Here is a 24,487-nt window from a genome sequence, read left to right as displayed (position 1 = left end):
TGCCACCGCCTCATGCGTCAGCCTATTGCACCTGCCCTACAAAAACAGACGTGGATAATCGATCGGAAGGGGGGCAGTGGACTGCGATTGGTGCGATCTCTGAACCGACGCATCCAAGCGACTCCTACACGGTTACACTGTTACACTGCCTCATTGTCCCCAAGGTGAACAGTCGGAGGACGGACAGGTACGATAACTGCCTAACACACTCCAGCTGCTTTCGATGCACGACTGGCACAAACAATCGTGATGTCGAGAAAGAAAGTAATAGCCCACCTCGGACACCAGCACACGATCTACAAGCTTTCTCCACATGCAGGGTGCCTGCCCGACAGCCAATGATGTCACTCGAGATTGCACAGTCGACCCGAATCCACCCCAGGAAGAGCAAAGAAATTGGAACTCCTTACATACCGCGAACCCGAGTCTTGTATCCTCCTACCGGATTCCATCGAGAAGGTGCTTATTGTTCACGTCGGCCGCGGTTCTCCTGCCATGGAGGGCTTATTTAAGACGCGTGGTAGGTAGTTAACTTTATGTCTATACCCTGACATCGTCATTGGTGATGATGATGAGTAACCAACGCAAGGTCCATGGGCCGCACTTTGAGGCTGACGCTTCTAATCAGATTCGCTCCGCCGCCCCGCAATGACGTAGCTGACGACTTCGGAATTTGTGCTTTTTGAACGCCTCCAAAATGTGACAAACTCCATGCCTCGGATCCGATGACCTCCTGGGATTGTGACCAGCCCAGCATCGCAGCCTCCCCCACATCCATCCTCGACGTCTGGGCGCTTCCTGCCCGCTAGCGCAAGCAAGTAACGCCGAGTTGTCCCTTGGCCAATACGGTTCCGGTTCCGTCTCTTGGGCAATGCGAGATCTCTAGCCTTCCACGAGCAGAAAATCGCCGAGTGATGACCCAATCACGTGGAGCGGGAAACTGTTATTATATCCCAGAGGAGCACAGCCCCTCGGGTTGTCTCGAGACCCAATGCCTTTCAATTTCCATCCAAATGTAACAGCACAGCAGCTGGCGGATATCTTGCCGAACGGTGTCGCCATTCTCAACCACCAGCACGAATTGATCTCCGCGAACCGCCGGTTCCGGGAGCTGATTCCTTGTTCCACCGCCAATTTTCGCGAGTGTTGGCTACAATCGGTCCATCCAGACGACTATGAGCGGGTGGACACAGGGTACCGTGAGGCGGCACGGTCCAAACAGGCGCTACGCATCGAATACTACACGCAGGACCCTGGCTCCATGTGGTGCGTCTTGACGCTGAAAAGCTTGGAAAATACGGATCTTCAAAATTTTGGTCTGGGCGACAATGGCGGGTTCATCTGCACCGTGGCCGACACCACCCAGGAAAAGAAGGCTGAACTTCTCCAGAGGCAGGCGGCGCAGGACGCAGAGGCACGCAAGCAGAAGCAAGAGCGGTTTATCGACATGATCAGTCACGAAATTCGAAATCCTCTCTCTGCCATCTTGCATTGCACCGAAGACATCCTGGAGGCGGTCCATTCGAGGACATCGGATCAGCTTCCGCTCATGGATATTATCGAGGCAGCAGAGACCATCAGCCTCTGTATCAATCATCAACGGAAAATTGTGAATGATGTTTTGACTTATTCAAAACTGGACGCCTCGATGCTCGCGCTATCGCCGCAACGAGTTCAGCCAAAACAGGATCTCACAAAATCGCTTGCCATGTTTCGACCTGAGATCCGCAAGCACCATATTCAATTCGAGTATATAGCGGATTCGTCCTATGTGGAATGTGGAATTGACTGGGTCATGGCCGACCTTGATCGGATCAGCCAGGTCCTTATCAACCTGCTCTCGAACGCGATCAAATTCACCGCCAAATCGGAGACATCGAGAATGGTCCGAGTCTCCATTGGAGCCTCGATAGAGCGGCCATCATCCTATCCTCCTAACGTCGTCTTTTTCCAATCAGGGGAGGAAGCACTACGTGAGGATGCGACCAATACCCCGGACTGGGGAAATGGCCAGATCGTCTACATAATGGTTGCCGTCAAGGACTCGGGCATCGGGATTAGCGATCAAACCCAGAAGAGGCTATTTCAACGCTTCAATCAAGCAACTCCAAAGACCGAGAGCACTTACGGTGGTTCTGGTCTTGGCCTCAGCGTTTCCAGGAAACTTTGCCATCTACACGGGGGCGAGATCGGAGTGAGCGCCAAGGAAGGACAGGGCAGTACGTTCGGCTTCTTTTTTAAAGTACGCCGAAGTACTGAGGCAAGCGATAACGGATCGGGCAGACTCCATGCCTCTGAAATGGAAAAACTAGCAACCGATATTCAAGCGCTAGGCAATGAACTGAGAGGAGTCAATCGATCGACTGAAGTGCCCAAGATCCCAGAAAACCCCCCTGTGGCTAGCGTCGGAGAGACAAAGTCCGATGCTATCGATGACGCCAGGACGATACACACAAGCAAAATAGCTCGTCAGGTTTCACACGAGACTGAACGCGACCAACCCAGTTCGTCAAATAACCGTCGTTCCGAGAAACGAGACGGCAGCCATCACATTCTCTTAGTGGAAGACAACATCATCAACAGGCGAATTATCTCGCGGAGATTGAAAACATTGGGATTCCAAATTTCGGAAGCAAGTAATGGGCACGAGGCACTGGATGCCGCCCGAAACAGCAAATTCGATTGCATACTCATGGACCAGGAGATGCCTATCATGGACGGCTGCACCACAACCAAAGCAATTCGCGATCTGGAGCAGGAGAATAGTCTACATACCCCGGTCCTGGGAGTGACAGCGAACGCCAGAGCGGCACAGAAAACGGAGATGCTTGACGCCGGTATGGATGATATTATCTATAAGCCTTACAGCACCGATGAAATTGTTGAGAAGATCGATTACTTAACGGATCATTCTTCTCATGGGTAGAGAATTCTCACAGGTGTCGCATGTTGATATTATTATACCGAAGACAAACGAGTGCTCTTCTTTTCACGGCACATTGAACTGGCCTTGTCAAATACTGATGGGCAAGAAAGGCCTGCTTGCACGAAGATGATCGAAGACGGGCCACCAGTTGTAATAAATTCCGACCACTCAGAAACGCAGGCAGATGGCCGCTGTGTCTAGCTTACCCGCTCGTAGTCAAGCGAAGAACTGTAGAAAAAGCGATTGTAATTGAGAATATTCAGACTATTCAAGTATGTGGCGTAATATCTCAAAGATGGCCGGACATGGGTGAGAAATGGCTAGGGTAGAACAAGATTGTTAAATAATACTCGTGGAGAAATGATTTGTTTGAAAAGAAAAAAAGAATTCATTCTTATAATACAGGAAAACAAAGGATTCAATCCTCATATCGCTACAGAAACCCAAAATCCATGGCTCGAAACATCATCCCTCCTCATTTGGCCTTCCTGGGAGCCTTCTTCTTGCCCTTCAGACTCTTCATCTGGGCAGCCCGCTCAGCACGGGCCTCTCTCTTCCTCCACGCAAGCCAACGGTTGTTGCGGTCATATGATTTGGCTGTAATCCCAGCCTTCTCAGCAGCACGGCCAATAACCCAGTTAGCCTCACGGTACATATATCCAGGACGAAGCTGCGGGCCGGACCCGGCATTGACAGCCTCAGCACTAGCGACTTGAGTGCCATTCTCATTGATGGTGGCCACTATATCAGACTGGTATGCAACAGGCTCAGCGCGTGGGATTGTGACCATGTTCAGCCTGCGCCGGGTGGGCGCATTGCGCGGTTGTGGGAGTCTTTCCTCCTTCTCGAAAACGACTCCGATGTACCGACGTTCGGGGTGGCGCTCTGGGTCCAAGTAGTACCGAACGTATCCGGCTTGGGTGGCGTAGATGGTGTGGTCTCTACCCATCGCGCAGTTGTCGCCAGGGAACCATTTTGATCCTCGCTGGCGGAAGATGATGCATCCAGGGACAACGTATTCCCCATTTGATCGCTTCGCGCCAAGGCGCTTTCCCGCCGGATCACGCGAGTGTCGATTGGCAGTGCCTTGAGATGCGTGCGAAGCGAAACGTACTTGTGAGAGAGGGAGGAGGGTGCGAAATATAGGTGTAGTCTTCGGGACGGACAGCGACGCGGAAAGAGATCGTAGGATGAGAGATTGCGGCTGGTAGGCGTTCTGTGCGGACCGGAGTGAGGGAGAAAAAGCCCGTTCCAGCGCCCGCAGGGGCGCCAGAAGTCTGGGTTGCAACATTGCTCGCAGTTGATGTCGAATCGTGTTGCGGAGGTGGAAGCTCCAAAGGGGAACTTTTCTCGGAGGTAAGGCTTGGCGTCACGTGCACTGGGTCCGTTAGCTGGCTTCATCTATACGCCAACTTCAACGTTCCCTCCCAATAGACACGCTTGGCTTCACATTCTGGGATCACGCAAGCAGCGCTGCCTCACAAACATGTTTCGCAATTGGCTACAATACCTTTGGGCTCTTTTCCTATTGGCCACTGCCGCTCAGGCCCAGTTCCAGTTCTTCGACCACATGTTTGGCGGCAACCAACAACAAGCAGCCCAACACCCTGGTTCTCAGAATGTCCCCAGTGACAGTGTTCGCTACCAGAAGATGTGGGCTCAATGTGAGTTGCTCCTTCTCTCAACCCTTGCTGATTCGGCCATCTTCGTGTTTGCGGTCATTACTGACCTCGGAATTCTCCCACGCAGCGCAATGCAGCAACTACCTATGTCCTGGAACCCTCGCATGCGTCTCCTTTCCGCACCACTGCCCATGTGCGCACCCTGATGTCGAAGAAAAGGTGGAGCTAGGAGAAGGCAGTGCCATCTGCGTTTCCAAGGGAGGATTCAAGGCTGGTGAGGCGGCCCGAAAGATCGAGCTGGCTCGCAAGGGCCTTCTGTGAACTTGTCTACGATTGCTGCGTTCTGCTATGGTCTATACCCTGAATTTGCTTTGGGACCTCTGGGTTGATCTCGTTAGGTTCAACATTGGTCGGACGTGCCGTTCGTTCATTTGATAACATTTGACTTGGCATGGGGATCATGAGATGTTTTAAAAGCAATTCCAACTTAAAATATGGTTACCCAGTCAAATTCCCAAGCTAGAACCTATGTACAGATTCAGTCGACCATTTGAGGCCACTGTCATGTTTCGTAACCATGTTCTATATTGGCTGAAGTGATGCCATGAGAGGGCAGGAATTCTATCTGTTCGTGATGGCTGAACTGGCGGCAGCCAACTTGGAATAGCTGAAATAATGACCTAGTACTCGATGCAGGATATCGGGTAGATGGTTCGCAGGAGGCCTCGCAAATGGCTAGCTCATTGACGTTTGGGGGGAAAATCCGCATCAAAAGCGCCTGAAACTGGGCGATGTACTGCAGCGCTATCTCCGCTTAATCCCGCGGCAAATCTTCCGTCATCGCCAGCTCCAACTCTCTCTTTTCTCCCAACTCGACCACTTCGTCTCAAAACCATCACGTACAGTTACCACAACGATATTTGCGATAGTACAAACCTCAAAGACCTGCTTTGATCGCCATGTGGAGCGCGAAGCTCCGTCCTTCCTCGCTGCGAGGTGTTTCGATGCGCCTGCCACTATCGACCCTCCGCTGGAGAAGCACTCACCGTGGTCCGCGCAACAGTATAATCCGGCCGGGGCGGATCCCTCAACCTCGCAAGCCGACAGAGATACCATCACAAGAAGAGGCTACTACTTCCGAATCCCAAGATGCGTACAATTCCAACTACGACCCCTCGCAGAACACCCTTCTCTCCCCTGTCTATCTCCCCGAGGACCCGAATGGTGTGCTCAAAGAGATCCACCCGGCGGCAAATCTGCTGGCAAATTCTGGTCTGGTTGTGCAGCGCCAACTGGAAATGATGAATATTATGATGTGAGTGGATCCGTTTCTCTGTCTTCCCAGGCTGCAATTCTGACATCACACGATATCGGTAGTGGCTTCGAACAAGCGAATAAATATGTCATTATGGATGCACAGGGAAACCATATTGGATATATGGCGGAGCAAGAGAAGGGTATGGGAAATGCTATGGCGCGTCAATGGTTCCGCACTCACCGGAGCTTTGTGACCCATGTGTTTGATCGACATGAGAATGAGGTGTTGCGGGTATGTTGAGATCCCAAACCAGATGGTTACAAGTACGGACCACTGAATGTCGAATGTTGCAGTTTAATCGTCCCTTCTCATGGATCAACTCTCGGATTCAAGTCTACGATCCTCTCGACACCAACGCCAACTCTTCCACCTCCCACACCTCCCTTCAAACTACGGCTCAGGATGCCCTAGTCCAGGCTGGAGTGTCATCCAATGCGCGTGTATCTCCACTTGGCTTTGATCAAATGCGAGTTATCGGCGAAGCCCAGCAGCAATGGGCACCTTTGCGGCGGAAATATAACCTTTTCACGTATCACCGATCGCCAAATTCCGCGGCAGACATGAGTACCCAGAGATTTCCTCTCGCTGAATCCGGTCTTTCTAAACAACAAAACATGCAATTAGCGCAGATGTCCGACCATGGCCAAGGTGAATTCAACCAATTTGCCTATGTCAATGAGCCTTTCCTGTCTTGGGACTTCTCTCTACTCTCAGCAGAAAATCGAAAGATTGGTTCGGTAAACCGCGACTTCGCTGGGTTTGCACGCGAGATTTTCACAGATACTGGTGTCTATGCATTACGAATGGACTCCGCGGGACTGGGCACTGAAGCATCGACAAACCAGAGCAATACAACTATGGGTATGACTCTCGACCAACGAGCTGTGATGCTTGCTACCGCTGTCAGCATTGATTTCGACTACTTCAGCCGTCACAGTGGGGCTGGTGGATTTGGCTTCATGCCCCTCTGGTTCCCTGGGGTCGGCGGAGAGGCGGCGGCTGGAGGAGCGGCCGCGGGTGAGGCTGCTGGAGCTGCTGGCGGAGCTGCTGCTGGCGGAGCTGCTGCCGGCGGCACCGCTGCCGGTGAAGCTGGAGCACTTGGTGAGGTTGCCGCTGGTACCCTCGGGCGAGCAGGCGCTGCTGGCGGCATGGCAGATGGCATGGCAGCCGGTGCTGCAGGCGCAGGTGCTATGGCTGGATATGAGGCGATGCAGAGGGGTATGTCGGGCAGTCATGGCTCTGAAGAACCCGCACCTGAACAGTCACCACTGCCACCATCCGATCCGCAATCCCCAGGGCAGCCTGGCCAGTCCGAAGATGTTTGGGCTGAGGAACGCCCGGAGGACCCTTGGGGTGAAGATGAGTTCAACGACCCGTGGAATGATGGAGGATCAGATGAAGGAGGCGGCGGCGACGACTTTGATTGGTTCTAATCTCTAATCCTTGTATAACACCAATATGATACCTCTGATAGACATTGAGCACAAGTATTTTAGTAGGCCTGCATTACGCCGGGATCGGCCCGTGGGGCGAGCCAGCAATGGCGCACCCGGGGAATTCCCCATCTTCAACCTCTCGTCTTGCCCACCCTCAACTCTTCACTTCCCACACACCGATCTTTGCGCCGCTACAGTCCCAGTTCCAATAAAATCTGCGGCTGCCACCTCTAGTCAGCCTTCATCTCAAGTCTCCGATCCTCACCACCAGTGCGGAAGTGCGGAAGTGCGGAATACCTCCACCCCCGCCACCGTACCCAATCCAACCCACCGACTGTCGTGTGCAGAAACCAACCCTACGAGGACCGTTGACGATCCTATTATCACGCATCTCCCCCAAAATGGCGTCCTCCGTCGCCCAGAAACGTCTTTTCCATGAATACAAGAACCTCTCTACAAACCCACCGGAGGGCATCACTGCTGGCCCAGTTTCAGAGGATGACATGTTCTATTGGGAAGCCCTGATCGAGGGCCCCGGAGACACTCCCTTTGAGGGTGGTGTATTTGCCGCCGAGCTCAAGTTCCCCAAAGATTATCCGCTGAGCCCGCCGACCATGAAATTCGTCGGAGGTGGAGTGTGGCACCCGAACGGTAGACTTAACCCCCCGCCCCCCCTCCCTCCCCCGGCCCCGGCCGAAGGGTATAACAGCTCATTGTTGCACTTGACCACCTTCCACCGAACTTCAACTGACATCCGCCTTCTCTCTCATTTTAGTATACCCCAACGGAACTGTCTGCATCTCGATCCTGCACCCGCCTGGTGACGACCCGAACCACTATGAGCACGCCTCGGAGCGCTGGTCGCCCATCCAAAGCGTGGAGAAGATCCTCATCTCGGTCATGAGCATGCTCGCCGAGCCGAACGATGAGAGTCCTGCCAATGTTGAGGCAGCCAAGATGTGGCGCGAGCGACGATCCGAATACGAGCAGAAGGTGCGGGATGAAGTCCGCAAGGGACTGGGACTCTAAATACCAGACCGGAAGGTGCTGGTTAAAGACTAAGGACACGCTTTGATGATTGGCGTCAGGACATGATTTCTTGAGTTTTGCATGGGCTTGGCCGGTGATGGCTTGTACAGCTTGTATGTGTATCTAACATTCGGAAAAGAGAACTCTTGCGATTTCCTTGATAGGCTGCATTCGCTCGATGCTTGCTGGTTATTCTTTGAACGTCCCTTTAAACTCTATGATATACACGCTGAAGCTTTACCAATACGTCGACGTACATCTCTCGCCCGTATCAATGCTGCAAAGGGAAATCACGTCTGCCTAAACAGCTTGTGATCAATCCACGTCTCAAGGCCTCCGTCCTGCTCGTACAGCATCTCAATCTCCGCTTTGACATTCAACAGTAGCATGCGCTGCAATTCCACCCTCCATTCGGGCTCCGGTCCATTGCTCGACCACACCGGGCTATTGCGAAGCATGGCAATGATTTTTGTGCGGTCTCTGGCAGTCAAAAACAGGAGATCATTAGCGCCGGAGGATTCTGATGCTAATATGGCATCCGTTATCCTCAGACCTAGCCATTGCAGGCCTGGAATGCCGAGTCTTGCGTTCTCGTGGAGATGTGCCAGTGACCCATACTTGTATGTTGACATGATGGCTATCCCGTGAGGGTCGCCATCGACTAGGGCATAAAATCTAGGTGCTCTGTGCTTGCTGTTGGAAGCAACGTCAAAGAGTCGGTGTACAAACTTGCGAGTGGAAATATCGGGATATCCTTTGCCCTGCCGGTCCAAGTTATCAGCTGGTCTTCCAGGCAATGCAATGATGACTGATCTTACAGTTATGAGAATACCGTCGCCCATGATGGCACGTGTGTGGTAGCTGCTCCTGACCAATCGGTGGAAGATTGCCTGTCATTGGATTGGAAATGAGTCAACATTCGCAGGACAGGGCCAGTCTGTTGCAGTTGGAGATACGTACGTCCTTCTCGATAATGAAAACCCACCGAGCGCCGGAGATATCAATTTCGTCGCTGTCCTGGATACGAGGGACCATGGTGTCCTGATTATATCAGATCTGCCGTTCAAAGATAGTATTTAGGAAGCAAGGAAGCCGATAACTTACTTCAGTGATTTGTGCGTCTACAATAACGGTGGAATCACGTTTGAGACGGAAACACCCTGCAACCAATCCCTTGCCGGCTGCCTCCTACATTTCACTCGCTCTCAGCTTCTCCTCTTTCACATCAAGGCAATATCAATAGGGAGAAAGCCTACAACATTCAACGCCGTTCGATCGACACCAATTGTATAGGCAAGTTCATCAACAACACAGTTTACTGTCTGCTGTGATCGGAAATATGCTGGGTCGATGTAAAAAATGTCTCTAGTATTAGAGGATCGGAATGAGCTGAGCGCTCCTTTCGCATCGAAATTGAGTAATGCGACTCGCCTTTTGGAAATCAACTGGCCTGTCCGCAGGGCATGGTCAACGACACCCAGAAATCGGATGATCACCGCTGAACATCATGGCTTATTAGCATATCCATGATCAACCAAGGTTGGAATCTGAGTTTCAATGGAGGACAAGCTCATACTGAACTTCCATGATTCGTATGCTGTGCTGCCCGGCCAAGAATATGAGCGGTATGTCTCTTCATTGCGGCACCCCTCAAGGGCCCTGTTGGTTGTGTTGATCACACATGTCGCTGAATTTGGTCGGCAACGGAGCGTGATGGACGGTCGTCCTTCGGACGAGGACAGAGAAATCTGGTCAAGGAGTGACATGAGCAACCTGTCGATATAGCCGCGCACCAAAGCCTGGTTCTCGCCTTCAGCCACAGTGGGTGGAAGAGCAGCGGTGTTCAGAGCCATTGGTAAATCACATACTATGGAGGCGGGTTGGGCTTGGAAGCCGATGCTGTCGTTGATGCTGAGGAACGTGACGTGACAACGTGACTCTCGCAAAGCATTACTGCGTGGCTGCGACTTACGCCTGTTCTGCGAAACACACCGAGGGAACCACCTTTTGTATTGTAAATTTTATTTATATCCTGCGACGAAATCCCACGGATTGCAGGCTACCTCGCTTTGGCTATACTTAGAATGTCTAGCGCCAACAATATGCTCTGCATATCTTCATATTTTAGGGGTCCGGCGTCGTTTCACATGCAACTACTGTTTATGGTCTTGCTCGTTTGCATTGGCTCTAGTGGGATAAAGTGTGAACGAAACTTGGAACCGCCTGCGGGCCCACCATGGCAATAACTATAAAGGGGTTACTACAATTGCGATCAGGTCAGCCCTGAACGCTTCGTAGCAGATACCCCTGCATGCCTAAATTTGGAACTAGGCAGCTCTCTGGCGATTTTCCGAATAAATGTGTGTTCACACAGTTCGGATATTTCCTAGACAGACGGGCAAGGCGTCGTCGCTGCTCATCCCACGTAGGAGAATTTCACAAACGAGGAGCCACCGGACAACCAGAGTCATTTTCGTCAAGATATTTGAGCTTTACTTGCCACTAATGCCATCAATTGACACTATTGCCTTCTTTCTTTTTCCATTAAACCACCACGATCAATCACATGGACCAATTTTGTGTTCTTGGTTGTACACTGCAGTCTTGAGACTGCTGACTCAGCTACCCCGGGCGCCCAAAGATGTTTATCCGCTCTATCGCCAATCGATAGGTGCCTGCTTTCAACATCTTCAAGCTCTCAATTGGACGGAGTCGACCAAATCATGGCTTCACACATTGGTCCATGGAGGACTTCTGCTCAGGGCCACCTATCGCCCGACACCAATGGCGACTCCAAGACTGACTACACACGCTGGCGATTGGTTAATGAGGAAGGTCGCCAGACTTGGCGGTATCTGGAATCCGAGGAAGAGAACCAGGCCTGGCCGCAGACAGTTGCAGACAAGTACCATCTTGGACTACCAACGGTACGGTGTCAGATTAATCTCTCCACTCTTCAGGTCTAACGTTGCCCTCTAGGGTCTCCCCGAACTCTCAGAGGCCAAAACACCTCTCCAAGCCGCCGAGAACGGCCTATCTTTCTTCTCGCACTTGCAACTTGAGCCGGGTAACTGGGCTTGCGAATATGGGGGGCCTATGTTCCTACTGCCAGGGTTATTAATCACCTGGTATGTCACCAATACTCCTATTCCCCCGGAGTACGCGACGGAGATCAAGCGCTATCTGTTTGCCCGCCAACACCCGGAGGATGGCGGCTGGGGCCTGCACATTGAAGCCCATAGCTCTGTTTTCGGCACTGCCATGAACTACGTGGCTCTGCGTCTGGTCGGTGTTAGCGAGGATGACGCTCGTATGGTGAAGGCGCGAGGACTGCTCCACAAGTTCGGAGGTGCTATCTATGGCCCTCACTGGGCAAAGGCATGGCTCAGCATTCTAGGCGTGATGGAATGGGAGGGTGTCAACCCTGTTCCCCCTGAGATCTGGTATGTATCTCGCTGAATCAGTTCCGTTATATCGTCTGACTGCTCGACCAGGCTTCTACCCGACTGGGTGCCTTTTGCTCCTTGGCGATGGTGGATCCATATTCGCCAAGTGTTCTTGCCTCTCTCCTACATCTGGTCCAAGAAGTGGTCTCACCCTCTCAATGATTTCACGAAACAGCTCCGTGAAGAGCTGTACACACAGCCATATGACTCGATCAACTTCGCCGCACACCGCAACTCCATTCATCCCGCCGACAACTACTATCCTAAGACCTGGATCTTGAACGGCATCAACGAACTTCTGGTTCGTGTTTGGAATCCCTTCCTTCGCCTTGGTGCTATTACTAGGCGTGCTGAAGATTGGACATGGGAGTTGATCCGCATGGAAGACGAAAACACTGACTACGCGGGGCTGGGACCCGTCAACAACCCGCTCAACATGGTTGCTTGCTATATCCACGATGGCCCAGACAGCTACTCAGTTCGTCGACACCGAGAGCGGTTGAATGACTACATGTGGATGAAAAATGAAGGCATGTTGGCGAACGGTACCAATGGTGTTCAGGTCTGGGATACAACTTTTGTCACGCAAGCGGTTTCGGTGGCTGGATTTGCCGATGACCCCAAGTGGCGGCCCATGTTGACCAAGGCTCTGGAGTTCATTGACGACCATCAACTGCGGGAGAACGTGCCCGATCAAGAGAAATGTTATCGCCAGCACCGCAAGGGCGCCTGGCCTTTCAGCACCAAGACCCAGGGATACACTGTTAGCGATTGCACTGCCGAGGGTCTGCGGTCCACTATCCAGCTCCAGGAGATGCACAACTTCCCCAAGCTGATCTCAGTGGAACGCCTGAAGGATAGTGTGGACTGCCTGCTCTTGATGCAGAACCCAACTGGTGGCTTCACTGAATACGAGACCACTCGTGCCTCGCCCAAGGTTGAGTGGCTGAATGCCGCCGAGGTATTCGGCGGTATCATGATCGGATATGATTACCCCGAGTGCACTACCGCCTCCGTGACTGCGCTGTCGCTCTTCAGCAAGTTCTACCCCGACTACCGCGCCGACGAAATCCGTGCTACCAAACAGAAGGCCGTGGCCTACATCAAGCGTGCTCAGCGCACGGATGGAAGCTGGTACGGCTCTTGGGGTATTTGCTTCACGTACGCCGCCATGTTCGCACTGGAGAGCTTAGCCAGCGTTGGCGAGACCTATGAGACTAGCGAGAACTCTCGTCGAGGTTGTGAGTTCCTAATCTCCAAGCAACAGGCCGATGGTGGCTGGGGCGAGTCATACCTTAGCAGCGAAAAGCATGTTTATGTTCAGCATGAGAAGTCCCAGGTGGTCCAAACTGCTTGGGCCTGCCTGGCGCTTCTGGAAGCCCAGTATCCCCACAAGGAGCCTCTCGAGCGTGGCATGAAGCTGCTCATGGCGCGCCAGCAGCGTAACGGCGAGTGGCTGCAGGAGTCAATTGAGGGTGTATTTAATCAGTCGTGGTATGTTCACTTCCCTCTGCTTCCCTCAAAAACTAAAACTGAACTCTTCTTAGTATGATTTCTTACCCCAACTACAAGTTCTACTGGCCGATCCGTGCCCTTGGCTTGTACAGCAAAAAGTTCGGCAACACTGAGCTGCAGTGAAATCTTTAGATTATCCTGCAGCAACCCCATGTACTTATCATACCATTAATCAATAATAATAAGTGGACCACCGAAGCCCGCTCTAAAAAAACTGAGATTTGTTTGTCTAGCCCATTTCTTCCAGTGCCAGGCTGCGGCGCTTGGCATGTTATGTAATCGCGGCGGAGCTCCGGGCAGCTCCCTCTAGAAGTTTGTAGAACCCAGCTTGAGGCGTTGACTTTTGACTTATTGCTCACAACTCCTCTGACTCATGCTTGTCTCGGAACCCCAGACAATAAGGAGAACTCTCTGAAGCTTCTTTGGTCTATCGCTATTCCCATTCCCTGCTATCACCAATCTTCCTGGGAGCTTGCACCTGCCTATGTATAGCGCCAACAATTGACCTTCCGCTCCTTCCTCCCCCACGTCCTCCTGTCCTCCGCCCCACCCCAAAACCCCAGGTCAGCCATACTCGCTCACATCAGCGTCATGAACGCCGCCTCGGAGGGTGACAAGGCCCTCGCCGCATCCAACGCGCCTCTTGCCATCCAACACTATACCCGTGCCTTGGTCGAGCTACCCCGCGCCCCGGCCTACTACATTCAGCGCGCAATGGCCCATTCCCGAGTAAAGCCAGCAGACGGCGGGCCAAACCCTAGCGCTGCACTCCGAGATGCCGAGATTGCACTCTCACTGGCCCGCGAGCGCGGTAAGCGCGAGCTCATACTGTCAGCGCAGATGCGCCGCGGAGTGGCTCTGTTCCAGCTCGAACGCTACGGAGATGCTAAGTTCCTCTTCGAGCTTATTGAATCGAAGACCGCTAGCGACAAGGGATCACAAAACAAATCGGAAGGAGTGAAAGCTGCCATGTCTGAGGCTGGATCTACGAACAAGAAGAATGGATATGGAGCCGAACTGCCCATCTGGATGGCCAAGGTTCGCCGGAAGCTAGGCGAGCTGGCTGAGGGAAATGAGAAGGGTCTGGTTTCTGTGACTGAATATCCTGCCGATACTCGTATCCCGACCGAGAAGGAGCTGAAAGCTGAATGGGAGAATCTCAAGTCGGGCAAGGCGGGCGGTGCAGGAGACAAAACAGTGCAAGAGACGGACCAGCAGGCTTCATCGAGATCAAATGTGCCCCTTGAACAAGATAACGCTGAAACTGGGGCAGTACCAGTGGCCGCAGCCACCCCAGCTGCTCCGCAAAAGGTCCGCCATGAGTGGTACCAGTCTCATGACTCTGTTGTGGTGACCCTTTACGTCAAGGGGATTTCCAAGGACGACGTTGACGTTGACTTGAAGGATGATTCGGTACGTCATATTCTCCCTCTTGTCGAAACTTTATCAGAATACTGACGATACTGCACTAGGTGTCACTGCAATTCCCTCTTCCCTCCGGCTCCGGCTATGACTTCACCCTCGATCCCCTCTACGCTACTATCGACCCACTCACATCCAAAGTGTCTGTCATGGGCACCAAAATCGAACTGGTTCTGCAGAAAAAGACGCCGGGTCAAAAGTGGAGCGCCCTTGAAGGGTCAGGATCTAACACTACAAAACTTTCCGATCGTCCTGCTGCACCGCCAGCGCCAGCCAGCTCTGGGCCGGCATACCCGACCTCTTCACGGCATGGCGCGAAGGACTGGGACAGAGTTGCATCGTCGCTGACTGCTAAGAAACCCAAAGACAAGAAGAGTGGAAACCAGGAGGACGGCAGCGAAGACGTCTCTGATGCGGAATCCGTGGACTCAGAGTATGGCGGTGATGCCGTGGATGGGTTTTTCAAAAAGCTGTATGCGGGCGCTGACCCCGATACGCGCCGAGCTATGATGAAGAGCTACGTTGAAAGTCAGGGCACCTCTCTGAGCACGAACTGGTCGGAGGTTGGGAACAAGAAGATGGAGCCACACCCTCCAAGCTGATTGGGTTCGCGACCACCTACTCTCCTTGCTATTTTATGACGAACTCGCTCTCATGAACCCCACGCATCTAGCAAAAGGTGTTCACTGCAAAATTTGTTACCCATTGAAATACAATTTCATGTTGCATTAACTGCCTCCCCCTCTCTTTGTGCCAGTTCTTCTCGTAGCCATCCCGTATTTTCTTTCCATGCTGTCTTACAAACATAGTTTGATTCGGCTGGTTCATTACCCTATGATCTCTAGGCACCGAATCACACCATGGACGTGGCTTTCTCGAGAGAAGGTATCAAGTCGTTTGTGCTCATGGAAATTTTAGCGCAGATCACCGATACCTTTTGAGTCGTTTCTTGTTCATTGTTCCAGCATAACCACGCGCCGCCCCCTTCACGATACGATATCATCCGACTCGATGAACCTTCTCAAGATTCTATTCATTTCAGCATTGCTCAAGTTCACCCTAGTGTTCGGGCAAGAGGCACTTGGATCAGTCCAAAGGATCGGCCTGGGATATGACAAGTTCTCATTGACACATGGTCTTCTAATCACTATTCGGGATGAAAACAGACGAAATTTATTTTCAGAGAAATCTGCAGAAAGATGCTTCACTCAAGTGCAGCAAAGCCTTGTCTCAACATTTCAGAATTAATAGCGACCTGGATGACTGTCGAGAGGTAGGAGAGACCAACTTACTTCTTTCAACACACTAGGGATCGAACAAAATCCTCTGCAGCACCGTTTGTGTGAAGCTCCTCAAAGTAGCACAGCAGGTGATTCACTCTGTTTCATTATTCTACCAAGGCTCAAGAGAGTATAACATGGTATAATATTAATACAGCTGCCAAATGCCATGGTTGAGGCATGGGATGCAATATTGGAGCCGCGTATGCTATGTCATAAGAGTGTTCGCACGCGAAAACTTTACAATATCAATTGTGTGTATGTAGATTGTTTCATGACATATCTAAAGTTCTGGGTTTTCTCTCATGTGTGAACGCCACTTAGGCTATCAAATCAGCCCTTTGGACTGTGGCGGGGTGTGGAGTCTATGCGCCAGTCTTTTACTGCAGTGCCTGCTGCCAACCACCGAAGGAGTAACAATCTCACCGTGAGCGTAATGGGCTCAACCCGGCTGTGGAGTTGCGGGAACTAGTTCCTCCCATGCGCCAATCACACTCTAGGCGATCTTCAAGTGCCATTAATATACATAAGCAACCGTCTTGATTCAAGTGACAGTTCGTAGTGTTTGCCCATGATTGCCCTGGATCTGGGGTAGCTGACACGAAGGTTCCGGGGAAATGTAACTACCCGAATTTGTGGACACTGTTTCGAAGCTAGACTTCCATTTCCATGATCCAAGACATAATTTAGGCTCAGGCTAACCAACAATGTCCACCCACTGTGTGGTCCCTAGATGGTGGGGCTCCATCAAATAAGCTCGTCCGGCCTACTTAACTTCAGTTGACCCAATTTGTTACCTAATGGGTCCGATCCGTTGGGGTTATTTGGAGTATCTGTGGTAACTTTTATTACGCGACAATATCCTTATTATGCACACTTTTTCTATAGACGCCTACGCGTCCGGTCAATTTTACCTAAAGGTTTCGGGTGGCAGACCGGAGGTGTATCACTATTTTATGGTGGGTGATTGCCTATAGATTTGAGCGGGCAGATATTTTGACACAACCCTCTATACCAGCACAACCGAATTGCAAAAAGTAATCGACCACTCTCTTAACAATGGTTCGCAACATCCACATTGCAGTCCTCGATGTCGACATCCCAGCACGCCGGCTTTACGAGGCACGGGGCCTTTGTAGTGCTCACTTCCGCGACATCCTTCGAGAGACGGCTGCACACTTGAACAAAACCAGCCCAGCCCTAAATGACTCCATCGAGATTACTGTCACCCCATATGATATTCGAGGCGGCCACTATCCTGACTTTCACTTGCTGCGCGGCGGTGCAACTCACGAACAATTCCCTGTGCGCAGCCCCATTGACGCAGTTTTGATCACTGGGGGCGCGCCAGGAGTGTATGAAATGCCCGAGTCCCCGTGGATGCAACTTTTGGAAAAGTTCATCAAGACCATGTACAGCTACTACCCTGAGGTCCGCCTCATGGGCACCTGCTTTGGCCACCAGCTCATCTCCCACGCTTTGGTCCGCATTCCTGACGACCCTATCCGAGACGTCTACGTCGAGAAATGCCCGCTGGGCCGCGAAGTGGGTATCTACACCGTGCAACTAGAGGACTCCTTCATCCAACACTTTCCCTCGGCGCTTGGCCATCTCCCTCAGGGCCAACTTCGCATCCAGATGTTCCACGGCGACCGCGTAATGGCGGTGGAAACGGGACAGACGGTGACGCTCTGTGACACGCCGCCAGTCTCCCTCCCTGCCCCATGGATCAATATTGGAAGCACACCCATTTGCCCTATCCAAGGGCTGTACAACCCCGGTAGGGTATTGACTGTGCAAGGGCATTACGAGATGGATGCCTTTGCAACCCAGAAGATGTGTGTGGAAAATGCGCCGATCATGGGATGGAAGGAGTCGAAATTGGCGCTGTTCCTGGAGCAAGTTGGACCAGACACGAAGGAGCGACGGGATGACGCGCGGGCATTTGCGACTGCGGTTCTGTCTTTTCTGGCTGATCTTGAGCAATGACTCTACGGACGAGGCCCTTTCTTCAATGGCATGATCATGAATCTATCATTGCAGCGCTGTCTTCCTCATTGTTATTTCTTTCATTATATGTCCATAAGCGTACTCATTCATCTTCATCATCTAGATCCTTCATGTCCCGATACAGGAAAAACTGCACAAAGATCGCCATATCCAACAGCAACGTTCCCAAGCTGCCTATAATCCAGGACAGATTCACCAACACATACCGTCCGTACAATTCTGCTGTCTCGCCAGGGCGACATTGTGGACGATGGCGGTGTGAGAACGCGTTGGAGCGGTTCGTAGTGGATACTGTCCCCTGGCAAATGGGCGAGTATGCCATAATAGAGAGAACATAAGTCAAGTTGCCGATGCAGGCAAACAGGAAAAATAACAAGGAGACTCCATCGGTCGACTTGCGGCGGTAGTTGAGTAGTAGCTGGGGGAGTCGAGAGCCCAGATAGAAAACAGCACACAGATATCCAAAGAACTGGCCCAAAGGGTCCATAGTGAGAGGTTCGGGGGCCGACTGCGATTGCGATTTCTTTGGTCCGGGAGTGATGTACCAGCCTAGAATACCGGCAGCACAGACGAGAAGGATGGCTGTAGCGTTGAAGAGAATACTTTGGACCGCAGAGATACGACGGCGACGCCGTTGAGCACGAGCGCTATCTACATCGGGATCAATGAATGGAGTCGCTGGAGACAGGTGGGTTCCATCCACATGGGTGTGCAGGATGTCTTTGAATGAAGAGACAGAGTGCCGTCGTCCCTGGGCCGATGAAGATGACTGTGATCGGGCACGATCCCGGGAGTGCTGTCCGTGGATTTCACCACCAGCCGGCTCTTGGATGTGAACATGACCATTGGGCTTGGGTATCAAAGCCGAGCGTTCGGTCGGTGCTGCGGTAACCTCGGGTCGATTGCCTTCACTGTCCAGCGCACCAGTCGCAACCGGGTCAGATTCTAGGGTCGGTGAGGAAGAAAATTCATCTCGGATGTTGAACCCCCGATAGTAGAAGCACTGGCCCAGAAGCACGATGTCTGCCAGAGTGTAGTACACAGCCAAAATGACCATCGTGGGCAGAACGCCCTGGAGGACGGCGCCAAGGATATTGAAGACATCCCCCGCTAGCCAGACGATGAGGAAGAGGAGGGACAATCCATCAGCAGAGCCGCGGCGAAAGTTCTCAATAATCTGCGGCGAGAAGACAACAACCCAGCAGGCAATTGAGATCGAGCTAGAGATGATTTTAGCAGTTGGACGCGACCCCGGTGTATGTGCGGGGATGTGAGAGGTCGCCGGGTTCGACAGTCTATGGCGGGTACATGCAGGACGCATTATGCACAATTACCAAAGAGAGCCGCCCGAAAAACTCAAGATTGTGGCATTCAAAGCATCACTTACCCACAGATACCACTCAAGGCCTCAATGTCGAGATTAGCCGCCTGCGAGGGGAACATGTTGTGCCGGCGGAAAAGTAGGATTCACTTCAGATGCCAGCCGCGGGCAATTGGCAGTTGGAATGAACAGCGGAAGATGGCCGCAATAAACTATATATTGAGGCAAGAATCCCACCCCAGCACACGCCAAACCAGAGCAACTGTGATGAAGAGAAAAAAGTTGGAGTTATCCGCGGGTCCAATCCAGTGGATGACGTCGGGTCAGTCACGTGGGTCTACTATGTGACTTTGTCGTCCCAATCCGTGTTGTAGATGCCGCTACCGTGAGAATCCTACCTACTAAGGTTGTCCTCGGACCTTTTTAGTCAATGTGTATCGTCATCCTAATGAGTAGCGACTTCCGAAACTACACTCGACTGGCTGCAAAGTCAAATCTATATAGCCGGGAGTCCAAGTCGATTCGATCCAAAAATATCTGAGGATGGTGGTTCATATCACCTATCTATGGCTGTCGAATGTTATGACTAAGGGGCAGCATTCATCAATTGCTCCAATCTGTCCTGGAAGTCGCAGAAGATATTGATAGCCTTTTCTTGTCAGCAAGATCTCTTTCTGTTAAGTATGTTAGTACATACCTCAGTCAGCTTGGTTTGGCTAGCACCACCTCTGTCTCGGGCAAATGTAATCTGATACCTTCCGTGATCATTGATATACGAAACACCCGGCGCCGGAACAGGCTCCGTGGGCGCAGAATCAAATAAGGATTTGACATTAGGGGACTTGGTCTGAGCCAATAGAGCCAGTAGAAGGGGTGGAATGGTAATATGATCCACTCCAGCGAGCATGAGAATTTCATCCGTGGATGTTAAACTCGCAGGCAGAACTTTGGTCGAGGCTTGAATGGATTTGTAGTAGTGCTGAATGGCGATGCAGAGGGGTAACAGCTTCTGTTCGTCCACCAAACTGCGACCAAATTTTAGTTTGGTTGTAAGATTGAGGAATATTTTCATAGTTTGACATGACTACTAACCCTGCATTGAAATGGACCTTCAGTTCATTCACATACGGGGCCACATACGTGCAGCCCACTTCTGCTGCAAGCACTGCCTGAGACATGCTGAAGAGAGTCGTGGCAAGGGTACGCACACCCGCCAGTTCAAGCGTACGACAGGCCATCATGCCCTCCCAGGTACTCGGGATCTTGATTGCAATCCGGGCTACATCGAACCCAGGCTGGACATGCTGGAACAGCTGCACGATTCCTATTGGACAGATGTTAATCCTTCCTACCACTCTTTGTTCGGGAGAGAGAAGTAGGTGGACCTACGGAGGGCGTTGATGATGGTCTTCTCTGATGAGTAGGAATAGTACGGGTTGGTCTGCACATGGACGAGCCCGCGAATCTGCTGTGCCATACCAACGGCCAGGCGTACCATCTGTTGTTCGGTATCCGTTAATAGAATCTCTAGCATGTACGGTAGGGTCGCAACGCTCACTGCAATCTCCACAGCTAGCTCTTCGATGCTGATAGAGGAGTATTTGGGATTCAAGGCCTTTGCATCAGCCTTGGATAATGCGACAACTTCTGCCCGTGCGGGCTTGGAGAGCTCGCCAAATGCGATGGCCTGTAGGTATCGAGTCAGGCTTGTGTATGAAGTGACAATCTACCTTGTTCGTAGATATGCCCACCTGGTTAGACGTACAATCCTGGAAAGGGCCGAGAGATTTGGCGACTATGCATCATCAGCTGGATATGGCGGGTATGAGGCTTGCGTGTTGGGTGATGCATACCCTCGTCATTCATGGTATCACAGTCCACGATCGTGCGCGAACGCAGGTAATCAAGACCAGTTTGAACCGCCATGGTGATAAACACAGAGGAAGAAAAATTGTCCAAGAAGGTAGAACTCAAGAGGCCTCGGTAAACCACAGGTTGTGAGAGGGTGAAAAAACAAGAAGTAGTGAGATTGTACAGCGCAACAGCCCACCTTTTCCCCGGCACTCGGTGGGCGGGGGACCCAAACGGGGTAAGGTTCCCCGCGATTCCCATGAGCCCCCGTCGATGTGGAGAGTGGCGAGACTCATTCTGAACTGGACCGGAAATGGGCCGATGAAATACAGATTATATCATGTTTGCTCCATTCGCCGATCCCTGCATCCGGACTGATATATCTAAAAATTCTTGGAAAGGGGTTGAAGGAGGAGAGATGGACATCTCCGAAGTCCAATTGGAAGTGTGGGGGCTCATTGGGCCTAAATGCTTATGGGGAAATCATTGTGCCTTCAATCAATTCTTGTGCAATATGAGTGTCCTATACTATCGACCAATTTGAACGCCCAGCGATGCATGTCTGAAGAACCACCCGAGATAACGGCGAAAAAAATAACAAGAGGCTTTTTAGAGTGGCGCGAGCATCTATTGGGCCTGCTTGGCCAGCCAGGCCTCATGCACCTTCTTCTGTCGCTCCCAGTCCTTACGGAGCTTCTTTGCGCGGCTCTTAGTGAGCTCCTCGCCAGCAGCATCACGCGTGGGAAGACCTTCGTCATCCCAGGCGCTGTACTCGTTGGTCCGGAACATCTCAAGGTGGCTGAGTTTACCCTTCTCCAATTGCTTCAAAGCCTCCTGTTCCCGCTTTTGCTTCTCCAGCTGCTTTTGGCGGGCACGGGCTTCTTTCTCCTCCCGTGCCTGGATCATCTCACGGGTCACGGGGCGGACAAGTGCAGGGAGGTTATCGCGGTCCTCCAGGTAGATACCCAGATCGAACAGGTCGATATCTCGCACACGATCACAGAGAGTGAGGATTTCCTTGCCAGCCGAGTCAGATGACTTCAAGGAGATAACCTTGGTCCGGAAGTTAGACAGGACTTCGGCATAGGGCTTGGCTGATTCAGAAGCCTCGGATGGGGAAGCTTCCTTGGTCGCCTCTTCAATTTGCTGCGAGGAGATCCCCTCCTTGGAGAGGGCTGCTTGACGGATAGTGTCACGCATGGTAGACAGAGGGTAAAGGAAAGGTTTGGCCTCCTCAGGAACGTCAATGCCCGACCAACCAATGTCAGTGCTATCGGCGGGAGTAGCCCCGTTGAGACCAAATATGTTGACAAGTGAGGTCACCCACCGGGCGGCAGCCTCGACATCCTTGGGGCTCAGGATGGCCTTATCGGCACTATTGTACTTTGTAATGAGTTCCGAAATGGTTTGCATGGCACCTGCTGTGTTAAAGGAGTCGCACAGGTGCTTATGCACAGCCGTTTTGGCGGCCTCCAGATCAGCACCGAAGGTAGAGTCGGTGGCCGAACCCTGAAGAGCCGGATCTTTCACCTTGAGGAAGAAATTGTTGACTTTGTCCTCCCAGGAGTTGCCGGCGCTAACCAGCTCATCTGTAATCTCAATGCCTTCCTTCCAGCCTCCCAGAAGGAAGACGATGCGCAGACTCCGCGGGGTCCAATCTTTCCGGTCAAGAGCTTCCCGGATGGTGGTGAAGTTCTTCAAAGACTTGGACATCTTGGAGCCCTGAATAGACAGATGACCCATGTGCAAGAAATAATTGACCCACTGCTCATGGTTGTGCTTATCGTCCCAGTATGCCTCACTCTGGGCCAGCTCGTTATCGTGGTGCGGGAAGGCAAGATCAATACCACCAGAATGGATATCCATCCGGTTACCCAGCCGGGCTGAAGCCATGGCTGAGCACTCAATGTGCCATCCGGGACGACCCTTGCCCCAAGCGCTGTCCCAGCTGGGCTCTCCGGGCTTGGATGACTTCCAGAGAGCGAAATCGGAAGCGCTGCGCTTCTCTGTTGTCTTGTTGATCAAGGAACCTTCGCCCTCGGCGGCTAATTTGTTGTCAGATCGGCTCCAGGGTTCAAGACGGGCATACGGGTGACCAGCCGCCTCAAAGGCATTGATATCGAAGTACACAGAGCCATCATTCGTTGCGTAGCCGTAATTATTTTTGACAATACGCTCGACGAAATCCGCAATCTCAGCACCATACTCCGTCACGCGAGTTAGCTCATCGGGATCAAGGACGTTCAGGTCCCGCATATCCTTCATGAATCGCTCCTCGTATTTCTTCGTCAACTTTGTGAAGATGCTGTGGTCATCGGCGTCGATTGAGGAACCTTTCAGAGCATCAAGATAGGGTAGAAGAACATCCTGTGCGTTGGTGTAGAAAGACTCCGCAAACAAAGACGCGTCTCCAGCAGTGCCGCTCTCTGCTTTATTCAAGACTGCGGCAGCTGATGCCACAGTCTTGATGTGCATCTTGACCTTTGCCTCGTCATCACCGGCTTTCTCGTTGCCGGGAAGAGCACCGCCGCTCAGCACTGTGGCGTAAGCCTTCTCCACCTCCTTCTGGGATTGCGCCGGGGGCAACTCGGGGTCTAGTAACGACAGATTCTTCTTGAGGTATGCGGTATAAGCTTTCCTGGCCGTATCCAAGACCTCCGGGGTAATTGTGGGGTTCACAGCGACGTATTCGTTGAAAAGATGCTGTTGTCTGGCGCGCAAAATGATCTGTGGATGGTATGAGTCATTGCGCTCGAGTCGCCTCTAGTTCAGAGGCGAAGAATCTTTGCCATACCTTATCATCCACATCTGTAATGTTCATCACAAATTTGACCTCGAACTTGAAGTAGTCGCGCAGGATGCGCCGAATAATATCGGTGCTGACATAGTTCCGCGCGTGTCCCAAATGCGAATCGTCATAGACTGTCGGTCCGCACACGTACCAAGAAACCTTCTTTCCAGCTTGATCGATCGGAACGAAAGGCGTCTTAGACTTGGTCAATGAGTTCCATACCTGCAACGGCGGGAGCTCTACTCCCGCCTGGGATGGAGGTTGCCGCCATGGCGGCTGTTGACGAGACGACATGGGCCTGGCAGAGAGAATTGACACGTACACAGAGGACAGGGGCCGCGGCTTAGGCAGGAGAAACGAGCGAAGGAGGAGGGGCATAAAGAGAGCGGACGCAACCAAGAGGGGCACTCAATGGAAGACACGATCGAGTCATCGCCGCTGTCCGCCGTTTTGATTGGCCTGATTGGCCCCTGCGCAGACTCTTGAGAAGCCCTGAGCCCTAATCTCCTGAATAGGCAAT

At 52.1% G+C, this 24,487-nt stretch overlaps 12 protein-coding genes across 12 annotated transcripts; 7 read left to right on the top strand and 5 right to left on the bottom strand.

Annotated features, from left to right (window-relative positions):
• Positions 1–991: 991 nt before the first annotated feature.
• N7482_002652 (uncharacterized protein) lies at positions 992–2,926 on the top strand (the record flags this gene model as incomplete). The annotated part of the gene is made up of 1 exon (XM_056684777.1): positions 992–2,926. The coding sequence occupies one exon, from the start codon at positions 992–994 to the stop codon at positions 2,924–2,926; it is 1,935 nt and encodes a 644-aa protein (XP_056548383.1).
• Positions 2,927–3,401: 475 nt separating this feature from the next.
• Positions 3,402–4,217, bottom strand: N7482_002651 (mitochondrial 54S ribosomal protein bL27m; the record flags this gene model as incomplete). Its single annotated transcript, XM_056684776.1, has 1 exon — positions 3,402–4,217. The coding sequence occupies one exon, from the start codon at positions 4,215–4,217 to the stop codon at positions 3,402–3,404; it is 816 nt and encodes a 271-aa protein (XP_056548382.1).
• Positions 4,218–4,412: 195 nt separating this feature from the next.
• lcl2 lies at positions 4,413–4,869 on the top strand (the record flags this gene model as incomplete). The annotated part of the gene is made up of 2 exons (XM_056684775.1): positions 4,413–4,590; positions 4,676–4,869. 2 exons carry the CDS (start codon positions 4,413–4,415, stop codon positions 4,867–4,869), a joined length of 372 nt encoding a protein of 123 aa, XP_056548381.1.
• Positions 4,870–5,507: 638 nt separating this feature from the next.
• On the top strand, positions 5,508–7,299 carry N7482_002649 (scramblase family protein; the record flags this gene model as incomplete). Its single annotated transcript, XM_056684774.1, has 3 exons — positions 5,508–5,863; positions 5,926–6,097; positions 6,160–7,299. 3 exons carry the CDS (start codon positions 5,508–5,510, stop codon positions 7,297–7,299), a joined length of 1,668 nt encoding a protein of 555 aa, XP_056548380.1.
• Positions 7,300–7,703: 404 nt separating this feature from the next.
• N7482_002648 (E2 ubiquitin-conjugating protein UBC7) lies at positions 7,704–8,331 on the top strand (the record flags this gene model as incomplete). Its single annotated transcript, XM_056684773.1, has 2 exons — positions 7,704–7,953; positions 8,078–8,331. The coding sequence occupies 2 exons, from the start codon at positions 7,704–7,706 to the stop codon at positions 8,329–8,331; spliced, it is 504 nt and encodes a 167-aa protein (XP_056548379.1).
• Positions 8,332–8,621: 290 nt separating this feature from the next.
• Positions 8,622–10,184, bottom strand: N7482_002647 (uncharacterized protein; the record flags this gene model as incomplete). The annotated part of the gene is made up of 6 exons (XM_056684772.1): positions 8,622–9,092; positions 9,150–9,221; positions 9,292–9,372; positions 9,436–9,519; positions 9,588–9,829; positions 9,908–10,184. 6 exons carry the CDS (start codon positions 10,182–10,184, stop codon positions 8,622–8,624), a joined length of 1,227 nt encoding a protein of 408 aa, XP_056548378.1.
• Positions 10,185–11,054: 870 nt separating this feature from the next.
• N7482_002646 (terpene cyclase/mutase family protein) lies at positions 11,055–13,415 on the top strand (the record flags this gene model as incomplete). The annotated part of the gene is made up of 4 exons (XM_056684771.1): positions 11,055–11,258; positions 11,311–11,774; positions 11,826–13,271; positions 13,325–13,415. 4 exons carry the CDS (start codon positions 11,055–11,057, stop codon positions 13,413–13,415), a joined length of 2,205 nt encoding a protein of 734 aa, XP_056548377.1.
• A 468-nt stretch (positions 13,416–13,883) lies between these two features.
• On the top strand, positions 13,884–15,316 carry N7482_002645 (co-chaperone SGT1; the record flags this gene model as incomplete). The annotated part of the gene is made up of 2 exons (XM_056684770.1): positions 13,884–14,705; positions 14,765–15,316. The coding sequence occupies 2 exons, from the start codon at positions 13,884–13,886 to the stop codon at positions 15,314–15,316; spliced, it is 1,374 nt and encodes a 457-aa protein (XP_056548376.1).
• A 1,737-nt stretch (positions 15,317–17,053) lies between these two features.
• N7482_002644 (uncharacterized protein) lies at positions 17,054–17,983 on the top strand (the record flags this gene model as incomplete). Its single annotated transcript, XM_056684769.1, has 1 exon — positions 17,054–17,983. The coding sequence occupies one exon, from the start codon at positions 17,054–17,056 to the stop codon at positions 17,981–17,983; it is 930 nt and encodes a 309-aa protein (XP_056548375.1).
• Positions 17,984–18,086: 103 nt separating this feature from the next.
• On the bottom strand, positions 18,087–19,447 carry N7482_002643 (PQ-loop repeat-containing protein; the record flags this gene model as incomplete). The annotated part of the gene is made up of 2 exons (XM_056684768.1): positions 18,087–19,224; positions 19,392–19,447. 2 exons carry the CDS (start codon positions 19,445–19,447, stop codon positions 18,087–18,089), a joined length of 1,194 nt encoding a protein of 397 aa, XP_056548374.1.
• Positions 19,448–19,911: 464 nt separating this feature from the next.
• On the bottom strand, positions 19,912–21,251 carry N7482_002642 (uncharacterized protein; the record flags this gene model as incomplete). The annotated part of the gene is made up of 6 exons (XM_056684767.1): positions 19,912–19,974; positions 20,023–20,350; positions 20,418–20,649; positions 20,715–21,012; positions 21,077–21,120; positions 21,179–21,251. 6 exons carry the CDS (start codon positions 21,249–21,251, stop codon positions 19,912–19,914), a joined length of 1,038 nt encoding a protein of 345 aa, XP_056548373.1.
• Positions 21,252–21,803: 552 nt separating this feature from the next.
• N7482_002641 (cysteine--tRNA ligase) lies at positions 21,804–24,261 on the bottom strand (the record flags this gene model as incomplete). Its single annotated transcript, XM_056684766.1, has 2 exons — positions 21,804–23,903; positions 23,971–24,261. 2 exons carry the CDS (start codon positions 24,259–24,261, stop codon positions 21,804–21,806), a joined length of 2,391 nt encoding a protein of 796 aa, XP_056548372.1.
• Between the last annotated feature and the right edge of the window lie 226 nt (positions 24,262–24,487).

This window comes from Penicillium canariense (assembly GCF_028826845.1).
Source record: "Penicillium canariense strain IBT 26290 chromosome Unknown utg000001l_segment0_segment0, whole genome shotgun sequence".
NCBI classification, from domain to species: domain Eukaryota; kingdom Fungi; phylum Ascomycota; class Eurotiomycetes; order Eurotiales; family Aspergillaceae; genus Penicillium; species Penicillium canariense.
The sequence above is the reverse complement of the archived record's forward strand: the minus strand, read 5'-3'. Positions and strand labels throughout refer to the sequence as shown.